Source organism: Colletotrichum lupini, chromosome 4 (assembly GCF_023278565.1).
Source record: "Colletotrichum lupini chromosome 4, complete sequence".
Taxonomy (NCBI): Eukaryota; Fungi; Ascomycota; class Sordariomycetes; order Glomerellales; family Glomerellaceae; genus Colletotrichum; species Colletotrichum lupini.
The window spans coordinates 5,962,755-5,976,913 of NC_064677.1; the positions used below are offsets into that span (position 1 = coordinate 5,962,755).

Here is a 14,159-nt window from a genome sequence, read left to right on the forward strand (position 1 = left end):
ACACTGGGCTTTCTCAGAGACTACGAGGAATGGGCCGAATGGCACGGATCTTCAACGTCACGCAGGAAGCAGATGATGAATGTTGCACTGAATGAAATGGAACGAGAGGAAGGGAATTACTTTTTCTCTGTAGTCTAGTTTTGAGATTAATCTGCATTCTCACTAAACAGTCCCCCCTACCCATTCTTCTTCACCACAAGAGCGAGGCATAGTCACCACCACTCTCACGACCTCAACACACTCTGATCAACCCAGCTAACAAACCCAAACTCCCCCTCGGGCGTCTGGAACACGTCCTTGGGTTCCCTGTACGGCGCCGCGCCCGCGTCGTCCAGCACGATCGTCACGTTGCTCGCCTTCATCTGCTCGGGCGTCCAGCCCGGTCCGCGGTCGTCGTAGACGGCCATGAAGGTGTAGTTGTTGACGCGCGGCTCGCTGGCCTGCCACTCAATGTAGCCCTGGGGCTTGATCGAGGCATCGAAGAAGGACTGCATGAAGATGGAGCGGTGCTGGGCGTTCCAGGGGCGGCCGAGGGCGCAGGCGCCGCGGATGGTGGGCGCGACGGAGGCGTTGGCGGCGAGGACTTGGGAGTCGGAGATGTAGACTCCGTACTTGTTTTCAAAGGTTGTGTTCGTTCCTGTCATCTTTTGTGTTAGTTTTCATGGGATGATGGTGGCTCGGGAGAGACAGAGAAAGGAAAACATACCCTTCCAAGCAGTGATGCCGCCGCCGCAGTTCCTCAGCGAGAGCGTCGACTTCTCAATGTACGCCGTGCCGAACCCGTACAGGAAATCCGTCTGGCCGGCAATGACATTGTCGTAGAAGTAGGCGTTGCCCAGCTTCCCGACGTACAGCGTATCCTGCCACCCGTACAGCCCGCACGAGTAGAACCCGGCGTTGGCCCTGCTCACGCCCACGGCGTGCGCGGGGCCGTTGGAGTACGGGTACTCGTCGTTGCGGAAGTCAATGTTGTAGGCGCGGAAGTCGGCGCAGCCGAAGGGCGTGTCGGCGGGCACGGGGAAGCCCGTGGGTCCGGAGCCGGTGAGCGTGGCGTTGAGGGTGGGGCCGACGGAGAGGACGCTGGTGTAGGCGTTGTCCGGGAAGCGGACGTTGTGGTTTGTAGCATTGAAGAGAACCTGGACCTCGTTTTGGGCGTTGCCGGCCGTGGCGTTGCCCGAGGCGGAGTAGGAGATTCCCGTGCTGGGGGAGTCGGTCATGCCCAGCAGGGTGAGGGGGCCGGGGCGGGTTACGTTGAGTTGTTCTACGTAGATGCCTGGTGCGATGAGGATTGTGTGGGCTGTCGTGTCGTGGGGGAGGGAGGCGATGGCGTCTTGGATGGTTGTGAAGTTTGCGTGTTTGGAGGTCTTTGAGACGAAGATGGTGTCTGGGGGGCAGCCCTCGAAGGGGTTATTGCAGGTCTTCTTTTGGCATGCTGCGTAGGTCTTTGCCGGGCCTGAGGGGATCGCGGCGATGGCCAGGGAGGCGAGGGCTCCGGAGAGGAGGATGGATGCCTTCATCTTGGAGCCTGCTTCCTGGTTCTCTCACTTACAAAGTTACTCGTAAAGAGAGAGGAAGAGGAAGAGCTAGAGGAAGGGGGAAGAGCGAAGACTCGGCCGAGCTTAAAGATATATACAAAAACAATAGCGTGGTGGTTGAGGTGGTATTCTTCTGAACAAGCTGAACAAAGAGACCCGATGATCTGGATGGGGTTTGCTATATATCCTTCCCGTCCGTCCCATTGCTACCTACCCTTGACTACCTTGGCCAGTGCTACTCTGCCAGCCTAAGCTTTCCCTTGCCCATATTACCCGATGCTTGTCACAATCTCCTCGACAGCTCGCGAGTTGGGGGCGGGAGCAGGTTTTCCGGGTATCCCCCCTGTCCCGGGTTCAAGTCTCGCCGTAATAGAATCGAAGGGCTGTCAACAACTTGCACACTTACAAAGAGCAAGGCAAAGACGCATACAAAGCTCAAGCGCGCGTATTGTGGGCGGAGTCAGATGTGGCACTTGCAGTGGCAGCGCCAAAGTATACCATATTGGCCCCTCAGGAGAAAAGCGAAAATCTCGCAAAACTCGCAGTTCGCGGCCTCCATCGACTATCAACAGTACGAAGTACATCGGCTCAGCTTACGACTCTCCCTCTCTCTTTCTGTTTCTCTCTCTTCCCTCTTCCCCGGGGCTGGACGCGCGGGGTAAAAGACGGAGTTATTACCCCGGAAATCCCATCGCCGGCAGACGTGTCCAAGGAATATTTGTGTCCCACGGGGAAGAAGAAGCGTGGCAATGGGACGAACATGATGAGCACATGGGAGTGCCGTAGGCGACCAGGTCAAAAGTTGGGGAAAATGAGGAGGTCGAATCCCCAACTTTTGGGGCTCTGCAGGGCTTCTGCAGACGTGCAGGTGGAAGAACTGCAGCTGGCGGATTCCACGAACCACAGCTTGCAGGGCCTCGCAGGGCACTTACGCTAGCCATAAGCCACGAAATTTAGTGTCACTAAGTGTCAACGGCGGTTGTCGATGACGCGGGGAAATGGCAACTTGACAGCCGGCGAGAGTCCAAGGTATCTATCCGTACTGCGTAGGGATATGAAGGGGGCCGGGAATCAAGCAAAAACCAAGCAAAACCAAGCCTTCGGAAACGCGGCATGGGCGTAAGCCAACCGGCTTGGCCTGCGAGCTCCCCCACACTGGGTACGTGGGGTAACCCTGGCAAGTCCACCTCAGTACGCAGTACATAACGCTGAAAGTCCACTGCAGCGACTGCAAGCCTTCAGGGGCACCAATCAGTGAAAGTTCGCGAGAGGCGCCCCTCTGTTGGCCCTTAATTAGCGCTAGCCCGCACTGTAATTGATAGCTTGGAATTGCCCAATAAGCACTCGGGAAACCTTGTCATTGGTCCACTCTTTTTCTTTTCCGTCGCCTTTTTCTGCCCATCTCCAATTCCCGTTCCTCTCATTCTCACTCTCATACTGACTCTCACTCTTACTTTCACTTTCACTCTCTTTGAGTCTTACACGTGTAAGTTCTCTCAGCCTCCCTCTCCTTCAGAAGAAGCATTATTTCCCCTGACGGGTTCGCCCGGGACTCCATGTCCAAAGTCTCCCAAAGCACCATCATGATATTCATCTCCTGCCAGATTTCCTCCTGCTAAGCTTTCTCGGAAACGGCGGAGATCACCGCAGGCTGCCACTCACCAGCATGTTCCCGGTTCCGCCATATAAAACACAAAAGCTTGATTTTGTTGGCTGTTTTCTCTCTTCCTTCGTACCCAGACGTTCAGATGAATAACCGCCCGCATTGTCCCCCTCACGGTTTAGCTCCATGTATCCGTTCGCTTTCCGTCCATTGAAGGTCTGCGAGTACCTAATGACGGCGAAGCTTTGCCGTCTCGTCCGTCCATCTCATCCCCATGTGCCCCTGCCGTTCTTCCCTGAAGACTCAAACCCCTTCATATGGACGGAAAAATTGCAGCCCATGGTCCCATGCCATGTGTTCATTCTCCAATCTTGCCCTTGCTGCTAGCTAGACCCCTTCTCTAGTGCCCCTGCTTCACCTACAGTACCTAGTCATCCCTAATCGAGCTATCGCCGTGTCATTCATGGTGGATATCCTTCCAACGCCGAGAAGCTTGCCCCCCCTGCTCCGCATCGGCGCATATCCCCTCCCCGAACATCAATGGGCTCGCTCCAACACCTCTCTCACCGCGGAAGATCTGATATAAATCCTTTCCCCAGCCCTTTCGCAGCGTAGCAGTCTCAAAACGGCTCTGTACAGCTTCTCCAATTGCTTGGCAAACTACCCCCAATCGTCCTTGGCATCAGAACAATCCTGACCGCCGTTACATTCCTTTGACTTGTTCATTCATTTTTTTTGCCCATCCAATTACTGTTCACCATGGTCGCTCCAACCCTGCTCGGCGGTCTCCTCGCCGCCGCCCTGGTGCCCTTCACCCACGCCGCCGCCGGTGGCCGCCCAGACATCAAGGCCGCCCCCTTCCACCCGGGCCGCGCCTTCCCCGCCTCCGCCCCGAGGACAAAGACCTGCGCCGTCAAGGCCGGCACCAACGGCAGCGACGACTCGGCCGCCATCCTCCAGGCCTTCCACAGCTGCAACAACGGCGGCACCGTCGTCCTCGACAAGACGTACACCATCTGCAACCCGCTCGACCTCACGTTCCTCAACGCCGTCGACGTCGCCCTCACCGGTACCGTCAACTTTTGCGACGACATTGACCACTGGCTGCCCCGCACCTTCAAGTACACCTTCCAGATCTCTTCCTCCATGTGGAAGTTTGGCGGCAAGGATGTCAACATTTACGGCAACGGCGTCGGCACGCTCAACGGTAACGGCCAGAAGTGGTGGGACCGGTTCGCGTCGAATGCTACGCTTGAGAGACCTATTCTCTTCGTCACTGATGGTCTTCACGGCGGCTCTATTACCGGCTTGAAGATGGTCAACTCCCCTCAGGTAAGATTCACTCACCCACTCACTCATTCACTCTCACCCACCTCTCATGAACTCTCATCCACCTCATTTGGAATCTAAAGAACGACCACTAAAAAAAGCCTCCAAACAGTGGTTCAACCTCATCGCAAACAGCACCGACGTCCTCATCTCCGACATCAACATCAAGGTCGGCTCCACCTCCTCCAACCCGGCCAAGAACACCGACGGCTGGGACACCTACCGCTCCGACGGCATCGTCATCCAAAACTCCGTCATCAACAACGGCGACGACTGCGTCTCCTTCAAGCCCAACTCGACAAACATTGTCGTCCAGAACCTCGTCTGCAACGGCTCCCACGGCATCTCCGTCGGCTCTCTCGGCCAGTACATTGGCACCTTTGACGTTGTCGAGAACCTCTACGTCTACAACACGAGCATGTCCAACGCCTCGGACGGCGCCCGCATCAAGGTCTGGCCCGGCATGGATACCCCTTTCCAGCCCAACCTCTCTGGCGGCGGCGGCTCGGGATACGTCAAGAACGTCACCTATGATACCTTCCACAACGACAACAATGACAATGCTATTACTATCGATCAGTGCTATGGCCAGAAGAACCAGACTATCTGCAACCAGTACCCTGTAAGTTTCTCCCGGCAGGTTTTGATGTAACGAGAAATAAGAAATCGGAGTACTGACACCATCCGTCTTAGTCCAACATGACCATCAGCGACATCTACTTCAAGAACTTTGACGGCACCGCCTCCTCCAAGAACGACCCCCGCGTCGGATCCCTCGTCTGCAGCAGCCCCTCCGTAAGTTTCTCTCTTTCAATCCTCTTCCCAAAAGTCCATGGCACTAACAACCAGCCAGAAATGCGTCAACATCAACGCCTCCAAGATCAACGTCAAGGCTCCCAGCGGCAAGAACCCCCAATGGCTCTGCGTCAACCTCGACACTGGTCTTCTCGACATCAACTGCGTCACCAAGGTGACCAAGAGCTAGAAATAAGTTCTTGATCTCGTTCAATCTTATTCTGTATATTTGAATTTGTTACTTCTTGTATTTAAAAGGGAAACTTTCCCCGGGTAATTTCATGTAAACACCCATAGGTACAAAATTTCCTAGAAGGGAAAATGGTGGATCTTACACATATACGATACCTTCATCTCTCCCATGCCTATAGACTTTGTGAAGGGTCAGAAATCGACTGATCGTTCAAGGGAGGTTTGACCTTATTAAAGACACAATCCTTCCCATAAATTGCCATTTCGTCGGTCGATTCTAAAAAGTCCCACTGAAGGGCCGAAGAATGATCGGCCAACCCTTCAAGCTTGACTCGACACACTGTCTGAAGGTTTATCAAACCTCCACACAGCCATATCCCTCATCTCGGCAAACCGCCACACCTTGATGCACTCCTTTTCGACGGCAACGAGCCTCCCGCCGCACTTTTCACAGACTCTCATGCTGCCCACATTCTCTAGATCAACCTGCGCAACGAGGTGCGTGATCTCGATCTGATCTCCGTCGTCATCGTCGCCCTCTGCGTCTCTAGCAGCTGCCGTAGCCCCATTACCTTTGATCTGCAACCCTGGATCCAGATCTCCAGCAGAGGAGGCGTGGGCACCATCATCTCCTTGTTTGCTCTGACCTCCTGTTGCTGACGACCGCACCTCGGGGACGACAACCATCTCCCTCCTCGGAGCCAACCTCATACGACTCCAGTACATGTCCAAAAAAGCCGCGATCGCGCGCGTGGCGTACCCTTTGCCCCAGCAATCGGACCGCAGCTTGTACCCGATCGACAGTCCCCAAGCTGATACCGTCGTCGTCCTGATACTTCCGATCATCTTGGTCTCTCTGGTGATGTCGGTGGCAGGAACCCCGTTGTTGCCGCCTTCCGCCGGTAGTGGAGGAAGGGACGCGTAGTCCGAGACCATTACGGCACAGCTTAGGTGCCAGGGTTCAGTCTCTGGGTTGTTGACTACTATGCGCTCTTTGGAGGCTTCGAGGGTGGTTGTGTGGAGCCGGGTGCTTTGTAGGCATGAAAACTGATGAGCAATTTCTCTCTCTCTCTCTCTCTCTCTCTCTCTCTCTCTCTCTCTCTCTCTCTCTCTCTTTGTGTGTATTGTTTGTGTGATACCCGAGGGATGGCAAGTAGAATTCAGGAACAGAGACATTACCTCCAGAGATTCGCTGTCTCGTCGGAACATAGTTCGTGGAAGCCTTGAAGGTGTTTGTGGGGGTCCAGTGGCTCTAGCCATAAGTCCGGTCTGGGTGAGTGTAAGGACATCGCGAGGGTCTCAACTAGTCTGAAATAAGAGTGTGAATCATCAATGGGAATAGGTATCGGACAATCAAGACGTGGCAGTTGGACAGGACAAGATCATTGGTTTCAACGGTGCCGTTTAAAAGGGTTGTGAGTTATCCTTGATATTTATTAGGCCGGCCTGAGAGATCGCCCGTTCCAGTGAGTCACGCCATCCTGGCTAACTCCATGGATGGTGTCAGACTGAGCTCATCCGGGGACTTCAGCAGTAGCGCCTAACCCCTGGCTCTGAATTTTCCAGAGTTATGTTGACTGAGGAGAATGTTGTAGTTCAGAAATGCGCTTTCTCATTATGGACGCTATTGTCGCTACAATTGGTGCTTATTTGTACGGGTGCTGGGAAAGGGGAAGTAAGATATTACAGAATAGGTTCAATTGTAGCAAGTGCTTCAAGTGCCACGAAATCATTGCGAAAGAAATTGAGCTTCTCCATAGGCGTGCGGACTTGGAGATCAGACATATGAGTTTACAGAAACTTGTTCTGCTCAGAGTGTCTTCTCAGCTTAGGCCAGTGAGATGAAAGAAAGCTTGAATACCTCAAGGCATCCTGATGAGTAAGGTAGCTGAAGCGGCAGGAGTGAACGTCGCTGCTGCAGACCCCACATCGTGCGCCCCTCATTTTCGTCTACCCACCCCAGGGGCATCTGCAGAGCTTCCCCGATAAGATAAGACATTTTTCGAACCTCCAAACTTTCCAGGCTCGAAGAGAGTCACCTTGACGCGACGACGCAACAACCCAATCCCCCCACCCATTGCACTCGCGCCATGTCCAGCAATGTCGGCAGCAGGTTCTAACTCGAGACCCCTAAAGTCCGCCTTCGCCAACAAACGGAAACAGGGATCCTCAGGCGACAATGGCGGAGGAAACAACGGCGCAGCAGGCGGTGGAGGAGGATGGGCGCAAAAGCGCGTCAAGATCCGCCAGGACCGCGAAATCGCAGCACAGTCCTCGGACGCGGCCCTGCGCGACGGCGAGCTCGATCTCCAGTCCTTCCTGAACGCGCGCGAGTTCGAGATCCGGGCGCTCGAGGAGAGCATGCGACACACCAAAGCCGAGGCCACGAGCCGGGCGTTCCAACAGGTGCCCCGCGGGCTGAGGCGGCGGACGGCGAGCCACAACGCAAAGAGGGTACCCAAGAGGCTGCGCAGGCGGGCTTTGAAGGAGATGGCGGAGGATAACACCCCCGTGGTGCTCTCGAAGCGCAGGAAGCCCAAGACGACGAGGGCGCGGATCCGGGCGGAGACGGCAAAGAGGTTGGGGATGCTTGCGGAGAAGAAGAGGAGGAGGGCGATGAAGGCGGAGAAGGCCAAGGCAAAAGACAAGGACGGCGAGGGGCACACGGGCAAGACGGGCGTTGACGGACCGAGTAAAGGCGCAGTCACAGTCGCGACACGGCCGCCGCGGCCCAAGATCCGCCGGAACCAGCTCAACGACCCGCCGCAGCGCAAGTCCAAGTTTAGGAAACGGCAGATCGACAAGATGTGGCTGCCGACGCACCTGTGGCACGCCAAGCGGGCGCGCATGACGGAGCCCGCGAACCCGCTCTGGCGGTTCGCGATACCCCTGACCCCCAACGAGAAGACGTATCGGGCGACGCACCGGTCCCACGGCGACAAGGGCGCCGTCGCTTGGGACACGAGCTACGTTAGCACGATTGGGCTCTACGGGTCGGCCAAGGGCGTGGAGCAGGTCCTGCGCCGGCTCGGCGTCGTGCAGGAGAGTTGTTGGAATGAGAGGGGGAGGAAGTGGAGGGAGGGCACGCGGCACTGGAGCGGGTTCTTGAGCAGGGAGGTGAAGGGAGGAAGCAGCGGGGGGAGGCGGGAGGTTTGCCCGGCAACGATTCTCTGGAACCCCCTTGAGCCGGTTGCTGAGGATCGGGATGAGGCGCAGACGGTCAAGGTTCAGCGACAGGTCTTTGTGAGGGTGCACCCCTCCGCGTTCCTCGAGGTCTTCAATGAGCTTCTTCGGCTCGTGAAGATGCAGAACCCCAGGATGTATATCGAGGATCTGCGCTTCGAGATTGGCAGCATCGAACTCACCGGCCCCGCATCGACCGAGGCCCTCCTGGGCATCCTGCACCCATACCATACGCAAGAAGGATTCAGAGAACAGCACGCAGACATTTTCGAGGGCCTGAACAGCCTCATGAGTCCCGCGTCGCTTCCCCTCAACGCCACGTTGAGTTTCTCCATCATGGACCCGCGCCTACGATACCCCCCGAGGAAAGTCGCGCAGCCCGACCCCGACGACGAAGAAGAGCAAAACAAGTCTCTCGAGCTACTTGCCAACTGGCCAGCGGACACCAACCTGAAGCCCCACGGCCTCTTCCACCGAGACGCGCGGGCTTCAGCCACAAGACTCCCCTCGCAAAAGTCAATTGACAGGCGCAAAGGGGCAAGGCGTCCCGGTACAGACCTGGGCGTCTCGGACGCAGATCCGCCGATACCCGTCATACTGGTAGCATCACGCGCGGCCGGAAACAGTAGCAACGGCAACAGCAGCTCCCAGGGGAACTGGACGGTCCTCGCGCCATGGCGGTGCATCCAGCCCCTGTGGCACACCCTCGTCCACTTCCCCCTTAGCTCGGGCGGCAATCCGCGCTTCTCCGGGCTGGATCAGATCCGGCAGGTCGCGTTCGAGCGGGCTACGCCGTGTTTCCCGTTTGATTTCCTCGGCACCGACGCCGGCGCCGCGTGGGAGGTGGAACAGCGGCGCCTGCGCAAGGCGAGCTGGGAGCGGCGGCCTAAGAGTAAGCGGGTCGCGTGGGCGTCGTTGGATCTGGGTGCCGGGCGGAAGGGGGAGGTTGGCTGTGGATGGGCGTGTGACGTAGAGTTTTTGTTCCGAGAGGAGACGACGACAACGACGACGGATAAGGGTCGAGAAGAGGAGGTGAAGAGGAGGGCTGCTGCTTCGGTGGATACAGATGAGATGGAGGTTGATGAGCCTTCTCCAGCAAAGAAGGAAGAGGAGGGAGCCGCCGCCGCTGGTGATGCCGCGTCCGAGGGGGAGTTCCTCAAGACGCTCCAACATATCCGCAAGGACGCCTTCAAGGCACACACATCTTCGCCGTCATCAGCAACACCAGCCCCGTTACCGCCGCGATCCGTCATCAACGTAAAGATCTCAATCCTCAACCGCGGCGTCGCCACCGCCTGCGCGAGAATCTACCGCCTTCCCTCGCGCCCCGCGCCCACCGATCCGACCTCCTCCGCCGAAATCCCCGCCACAGTACCGCCACCCCCGGCGCCAACGACATCCGTCCAAGGCGGCGACAGCAGCAGCAGCAGCAGCAGCAGTCTACCCCCCAACCTCCGAGCCCAATGGCTCGCCACCCTCCCCGTCTCCAGCGCGAGCGTGAAATACCCATCCAAGAAGAACGGAAAAGCAACACTCCAACGACACCAGCAAACCAAGCATCTGCCCCTCGAAACCCAAAAACAAATCATCGCCCAGAAACTCCTCGCCCCACCACCTGCCGAGGTGTCATCGCTGCTACCCGCGAAACCGAACCAGGCGGATATGAACGGGCACCACCCTCTCGTCCCCGACGAGAGCGATCTGCTGGGCTTCGTGACGACGGGGTCGTATTGTCTCGCTGAGGGGCGGGGGACGGCGATTGGGTGTTTAGCTGCCGAGAAGGCCGCTGAGGCGGTGAGGGATGGTGGCGGTGGTGGTGGTAGGGAGGGGACGTTGTGTATTGTGCGGAATGCCGGGGAGAGCGTTGGGTGGATTGCGCGGTGGGAGGTTGTTTGAAAGCCGAGAGGGTGTTTTGTTTCTGCATACACACACACACATACACATACACGACAAACCACTGTGAATGGGACGTGGGGTTTCGTTGTAGATGTGTGAGGTCAGGTAACTTTTGTCCGGCAAGGCCAGGAAAGGAGACATTGGTCCCTATGAGGATGCGTTGACACCAGGAAAGCCGATCGCTAGATTAAAAGATGGGCAGACCGTCCTCGGGACGGAGGTGAAAAAAAGCAAGTCGCCCGATAGACGGGAATGATACGTTCCTTCAGAGCCAAACAATTACATATCCACGACTCCCCCCTCTGCCTTAAGTCTTGGTCTACCTCAGGACACGCCATCTGTTGCTTGAAAATGGTCAATCTGGTTGGGGATGCCAAGTGAGACTGAAGCATGTTCAAAGCACTCGCCAGATCTCCGCCCAAAGTGGGTGATGAAATAAGATGTTGGTCAACACTAGACTACGATGCTTACTTGCCTACTGATTATTCCTAATTTTCTAATTCTTTTCGTCTTGTTATTTCAAGTCTCGACTACCTCAATTATTTCTACTATCCCTATTCTATATTCATTAGAGAATACTCTTGAGAAGAATAACAAGGAATAGTAATAAAAAAAGAGCTAGGTACTAGGATACCCATAGAGCGGCAAGCGATTATTTCACCCACTTGCCCCCGTACCAACACCCCTTTCGACGCAAATGAGAAATCAGACATCTTTGCACATCGTTATCGTCACAGCACAAACACGCACACATACAGAGAGAGAGAAAGACCTAACGTGACGTGGGTAGAACACTCGACTGTTTTGGCGAGGTTAATTCTGTTCTTGCGTAGGTACTGTAACTGTCTAGCCCCTGGGCTGAGATGAAAAACAAGAACAACAAGACGCATTTGACTGTGAGATATCCTGCCTGGGTTGGGCTCGCCCGTAAAGACGGGGCAAAAGAAGGCCGCCTTGATATGTGAAGGAAAAAAAAAAGGAAAGCCAACAAAATGACAGTAACTCCTTTTTTTGGTTCCTGCTGTAAAAAACGCCGTCATTATATCACCTGCCGCTCTCGATGAGGGTGATTTTCTTTTGAAACACGCGCGATCAGACCTCTCTTCTTCCAATGACTTGCCCAGGGAAATTAACTCTCCCCTCGCACCTTATCAAGGCGAGGAGTTGGGCAGTTGGAAGCCTCTCAACAAAAAAGAACAAGGAAAGCACCACCAGGACGGCGGGGCCTCTAATCTTCCTCACTGACCTCACTCTCCTCAGCGTCGCCGCTATTCGCAGCCTCGAGCTCCTTCTCCAGCTCCGCCTCCAAATCATCTTCCAACGCGTCCTCAAAGTCGGGCTCCGAGTCAGCCTCCATCTGCTCCACCTCACCCTCGGCATCCTCATCTTGGTCGTGATGGTGTTGCTGTTGCCGCTGCTGTCCGTTCATCGGGCTCGGCAGGTTAAAGTTTGCGAAATCGCGCTCTTCCAGGTCCGACTCGCCGTCGGCGTCGTCGGCCTCGGAGTCGCGCAAAAAGTCGGAGAAGCTGCGGACCTGGATATTGGGCGCAAAGGCGGGCGAAAAGTCGGCTCTCTTGTTCTTCTGCTCGTCGGGGTACTCTATCGTCAGGCCAAAGTCATCGTCATCGTCGTCGTCCTCCTCGTCCGAGCCCGCGGGCGCCTTGGCCTTCTTCTTGGGCGGCGATGCGGCCTTGGGCGCCGGTGGCGGCGCGTCGTTTGTCGGCAGGGCGAGGGTGATGTTCTTTGGTGGCGGCGGCGGACGGGCTTTCTTGTTGCTGCTGGCCGAGGGCCGCTTGGGACCGGCGGCTTTGGAGGCTGGCTTCGCGGGGGACTTGTCCTTCTCCTTGGCTTCGGCGGCGGCGGGTTTGCGAACCTCGGGGGTGGCGGTTATGGATGTGTCGAGCTGCTCGAACTGCTGGCGCAAGGTCTCGGGGTTGTCGTTGGTCGGGGTGCGGGTAACGTTCATGTGGAAGGTGGAATCGATCTTGTCGAGGATGAAGGCTTTCCTATTGGGATCGAAGTAAAGGACATATTGGTTATCGTCCATGGTACGAGTACCGGCGTAGCCGTACATGCCATTGTTGCCGTCGGGAAAGGAGAGGTCGAAACTGGACTTGCTGCCAGGGGTCTCGGGTTTTAGTCTGGCTGTCGCTGGCTCGGAGGCTAGTTCTGGCTTGTGATTGTCTGCAGTGAGGTCGCGAAGGGGAAGATGTTAGTCCAGGCATCGGCATCGTGGTTCAATGATGGAGTTTGGTGCGAGAGTTACGTACATCGTACAGAGGTAAAGACCTCCTTCTGGGTACGCCCGAGGAGAGTGTCGCTCAGGATAACGGGATATTTTCCCGTCTTTGTCGGGTCGATGAGGCCATTCAGGTTCTTGGGAAGGGCCTTTTCCCTGTGATTTGGACGAAGAGCCGACATTGTGGCGCCTGTCGCAAAGAGGGCAGTGATGAGAGTGAGGTGAGGGAAGAGAAGTGGAGGGAGGGTAGACGGTACTGCGACTGCGTGGACCGATGATCGTTGAAGGGAAGTGGGGAGAGGGGACCTCGTAGGCTGTAGGGAGGAGACGGGATGATTAGAGGCGGGAACTGGGGCCGGTCCCTCTGCAGATTGCAGTGAGGTGTGCAGTCGAAGCGCTGCTTCCTTCCGTTGCCGCAACGGTTCCGCTAATTACGAGTCGCCTACAAGTACAACTTTAGGGTCGTTCCGCGGAGGGTGCGCTGATGTTCCAGCTCTTCAGGCGGAAAGGCCGAGACCGCAGGTGGGTTGCACTGCTAAAAATGCACGTTGACCAGGGGGGGGGGATGCAGGGCAGAAGCCTGGTGACGAATGATTGATGACAATGGAAATATGGAATGGCGACAAGAAGGTGATGGACACGCTGATGGGATTTGAGGTGGGAATCTGGTTCGTCGAAAGAGAAATATTCCTACCGACCGATGTTTGTGAAAGACTTGTGAAGCAGACCAGCAACCCGGGAGGCTCTACCTACCTATTCGCTTCGCCTACTTGCCTTACCTAAGATAAGGTGGTCTAAGGCTAAGTGAGCGGTCGGATGTGAATTACAATTCGGGATCGGGTCGTTTGATTCAGCTTCATTGCCTCCGTTCAATTTCCAGATGCTTTCACGTCGCCGTCGGTGAATGGAGTCTGTGAGGTGGGATATACCTGGGGCTGACGCTTGGACGCCTGAATCAGTGGCGGCGACAGGTAACACTGGGTGAGGTCTTACTACAGGAGGATTGTTGTTCAAACATAACTTACATTGAGGATCAGGCTGCCGTCAACAGTTTAGACTGCCATTCGGCACTCAACAGGATAGGACCCTTCATGTGCGGCTGTGCTACTGATTTGTAGGTATCCAAGAATAGTCCGTGACGAAAGCCAATTTCAGTCGGGCGAGCCAAATTGAATTTGGCTTACTCAACTGCCCGGCGAACGACAGTGCTCAGACGTCAATCAAGGCCTTTGTTCAAGAGCATGCTGTGATAGGTACGATCTAAGTGAGGCCATCGTAAACTCACAAGTCGGAAGAAGATGACCGGATTTTTATTTTCATTCTTCCAACGGTAACTGCTTGATTTTGAACGCGACTACCTCAAGCCAGTGCTAATCAATACTTCTTG

General features: G+C 55.8%; 7 protein-coding genes across 7 annotated transcripts; 4 read left to right on the top strand and 3 right to left on the bottom strand.

The window, feature by feature from the left end:
• Nucleotides 1-224: 224 nt before the first annotated feature.
• Nucleotides 225-1,517, bottom strand: CLUP02_08884 (pectinesterase; the record flags this gene model as incomplete). Its single annotated transcript, XM_049287865.1, has 2 exons — nt 225-637; nt 707-1,517. The coding sequence occupies 2 exons, from the start codon at nt 1,515-1,517 to the stop codon at nt 225-227; spliced, it is 1,224 nt and encodes a 407-aa protein (XP_049145008.1).
• A 1,807-nt stretch (nt 1,518-3,324) lies between these two features.
• CLUP02_08885 (uncharacterized protein) lies at nt 3,325-3,724 on the top strand (the record flags this gene model as incomplete). The annotated part of the gene is made up of 2 exons (XM_049287866.1): nt 3,325-3,480; nt 3,563-3,724. 2 exons carry the CDS (start codon nt 3,325-3,327, stop codon nt 3,722-3,724), a joined length of 318 nt encoding a protein of 105 aa, XP_049145009.1.
• Nucleotides 3,725-3,897: 173 nt separating this feature from the next.
• Nucleotides 3,898-5,452, top strand: CLUP02_08886 (polygalacturonase; the record flags this gene model as incomplete). Its single annotated transcript, XM_049287867.1, has 4 exons — nt 3,898-4,470; nt 4,580-5,089; nt 5,161-5,262; nt 5,321-5,452. The coding sequence occupies 4 exons, from the start codon at nt 3,898-3,900 to the stop codon at nt 5,450-5,452; spliced, it is 1,317 nt and encodes a 438-aa protein (XP_049145010.1).
• A 323-nt stretch (nt 5,453-5,775) lies between these two features.
• Nucleotides 5,776-6,743, bottom strand: CLUP02_08887 (uncharacterized protein; the record flags this gene model as incomplete). The annotated part of the gene is made up of 2 exons (XM_049287868.1): nt 5,776-6,484; nt 6,634-6,743. The coding sequence occupies 2 exons, from the start codon at nt 6,741-6,743 to the stop codon at nt 5,776-5,778; spliced, it is 819 nt and encodes a 272-aa protein (XP_049145011.1).
• A 313-nt stretch (nt 6,744-7,056) lies between these two features.
• CLUP02_08888 (uncharacterized protein) lies at nt 7,057-7,498 on the top strand (the record flags this gene model as incomplete). The annotated part of the gene is made up of 3 exons (XM_049287869.1): nt 7,057-7,106; nt 7,161-7,290; nt 7,376-7,498. The coding sequence occupies 3 exons, from the start codon at nt 7,057-7,059 to the stop codon at nt 7,496-7,498; spliced, it is 303 nt and encodes a 100-aa protein (XP_049145012.1).
• Nucleotides 7,499-7,554: 56 nt separating this feature from the next.
• CLUP02_08889 (POPLD domain-containing protein) lies at nt 7,555-10,533 on the top strand (the record flags this gene model as incomplete). Its single annotated transcript, XM_049287870.1, has 1 exon — nt 7,555-10,533. One exon carries the CDS (start codon nt 7,555-7,557, stop codon nt 10,531-10,533), a length of 2,979 nt encoding a protein of 992 aa, XP_049145013.1.
• Nucleotides 10,534-11,761: 1,228 nt separating this feature from the next.
• Nucleotides 11,762-12,954, bottom strand: CLUP02_08890 (ELL-associated factor; the record flags this gene model as incomplete). The annotated part of the gene is made up of 2 exons (XM_049287871.1): nt 11,762-12,717; nt 12,804-12,954. 2 exons carry the CDS (start codon nt 12,952-12,954, stop codon nt 11,762-11,764), a joined length of 1,107 nt encoding a protein of 368 aa, XP_049145014.1.
• Nucleotides 12,955-14,159: the final 1,205 nt, after the last annotated feature.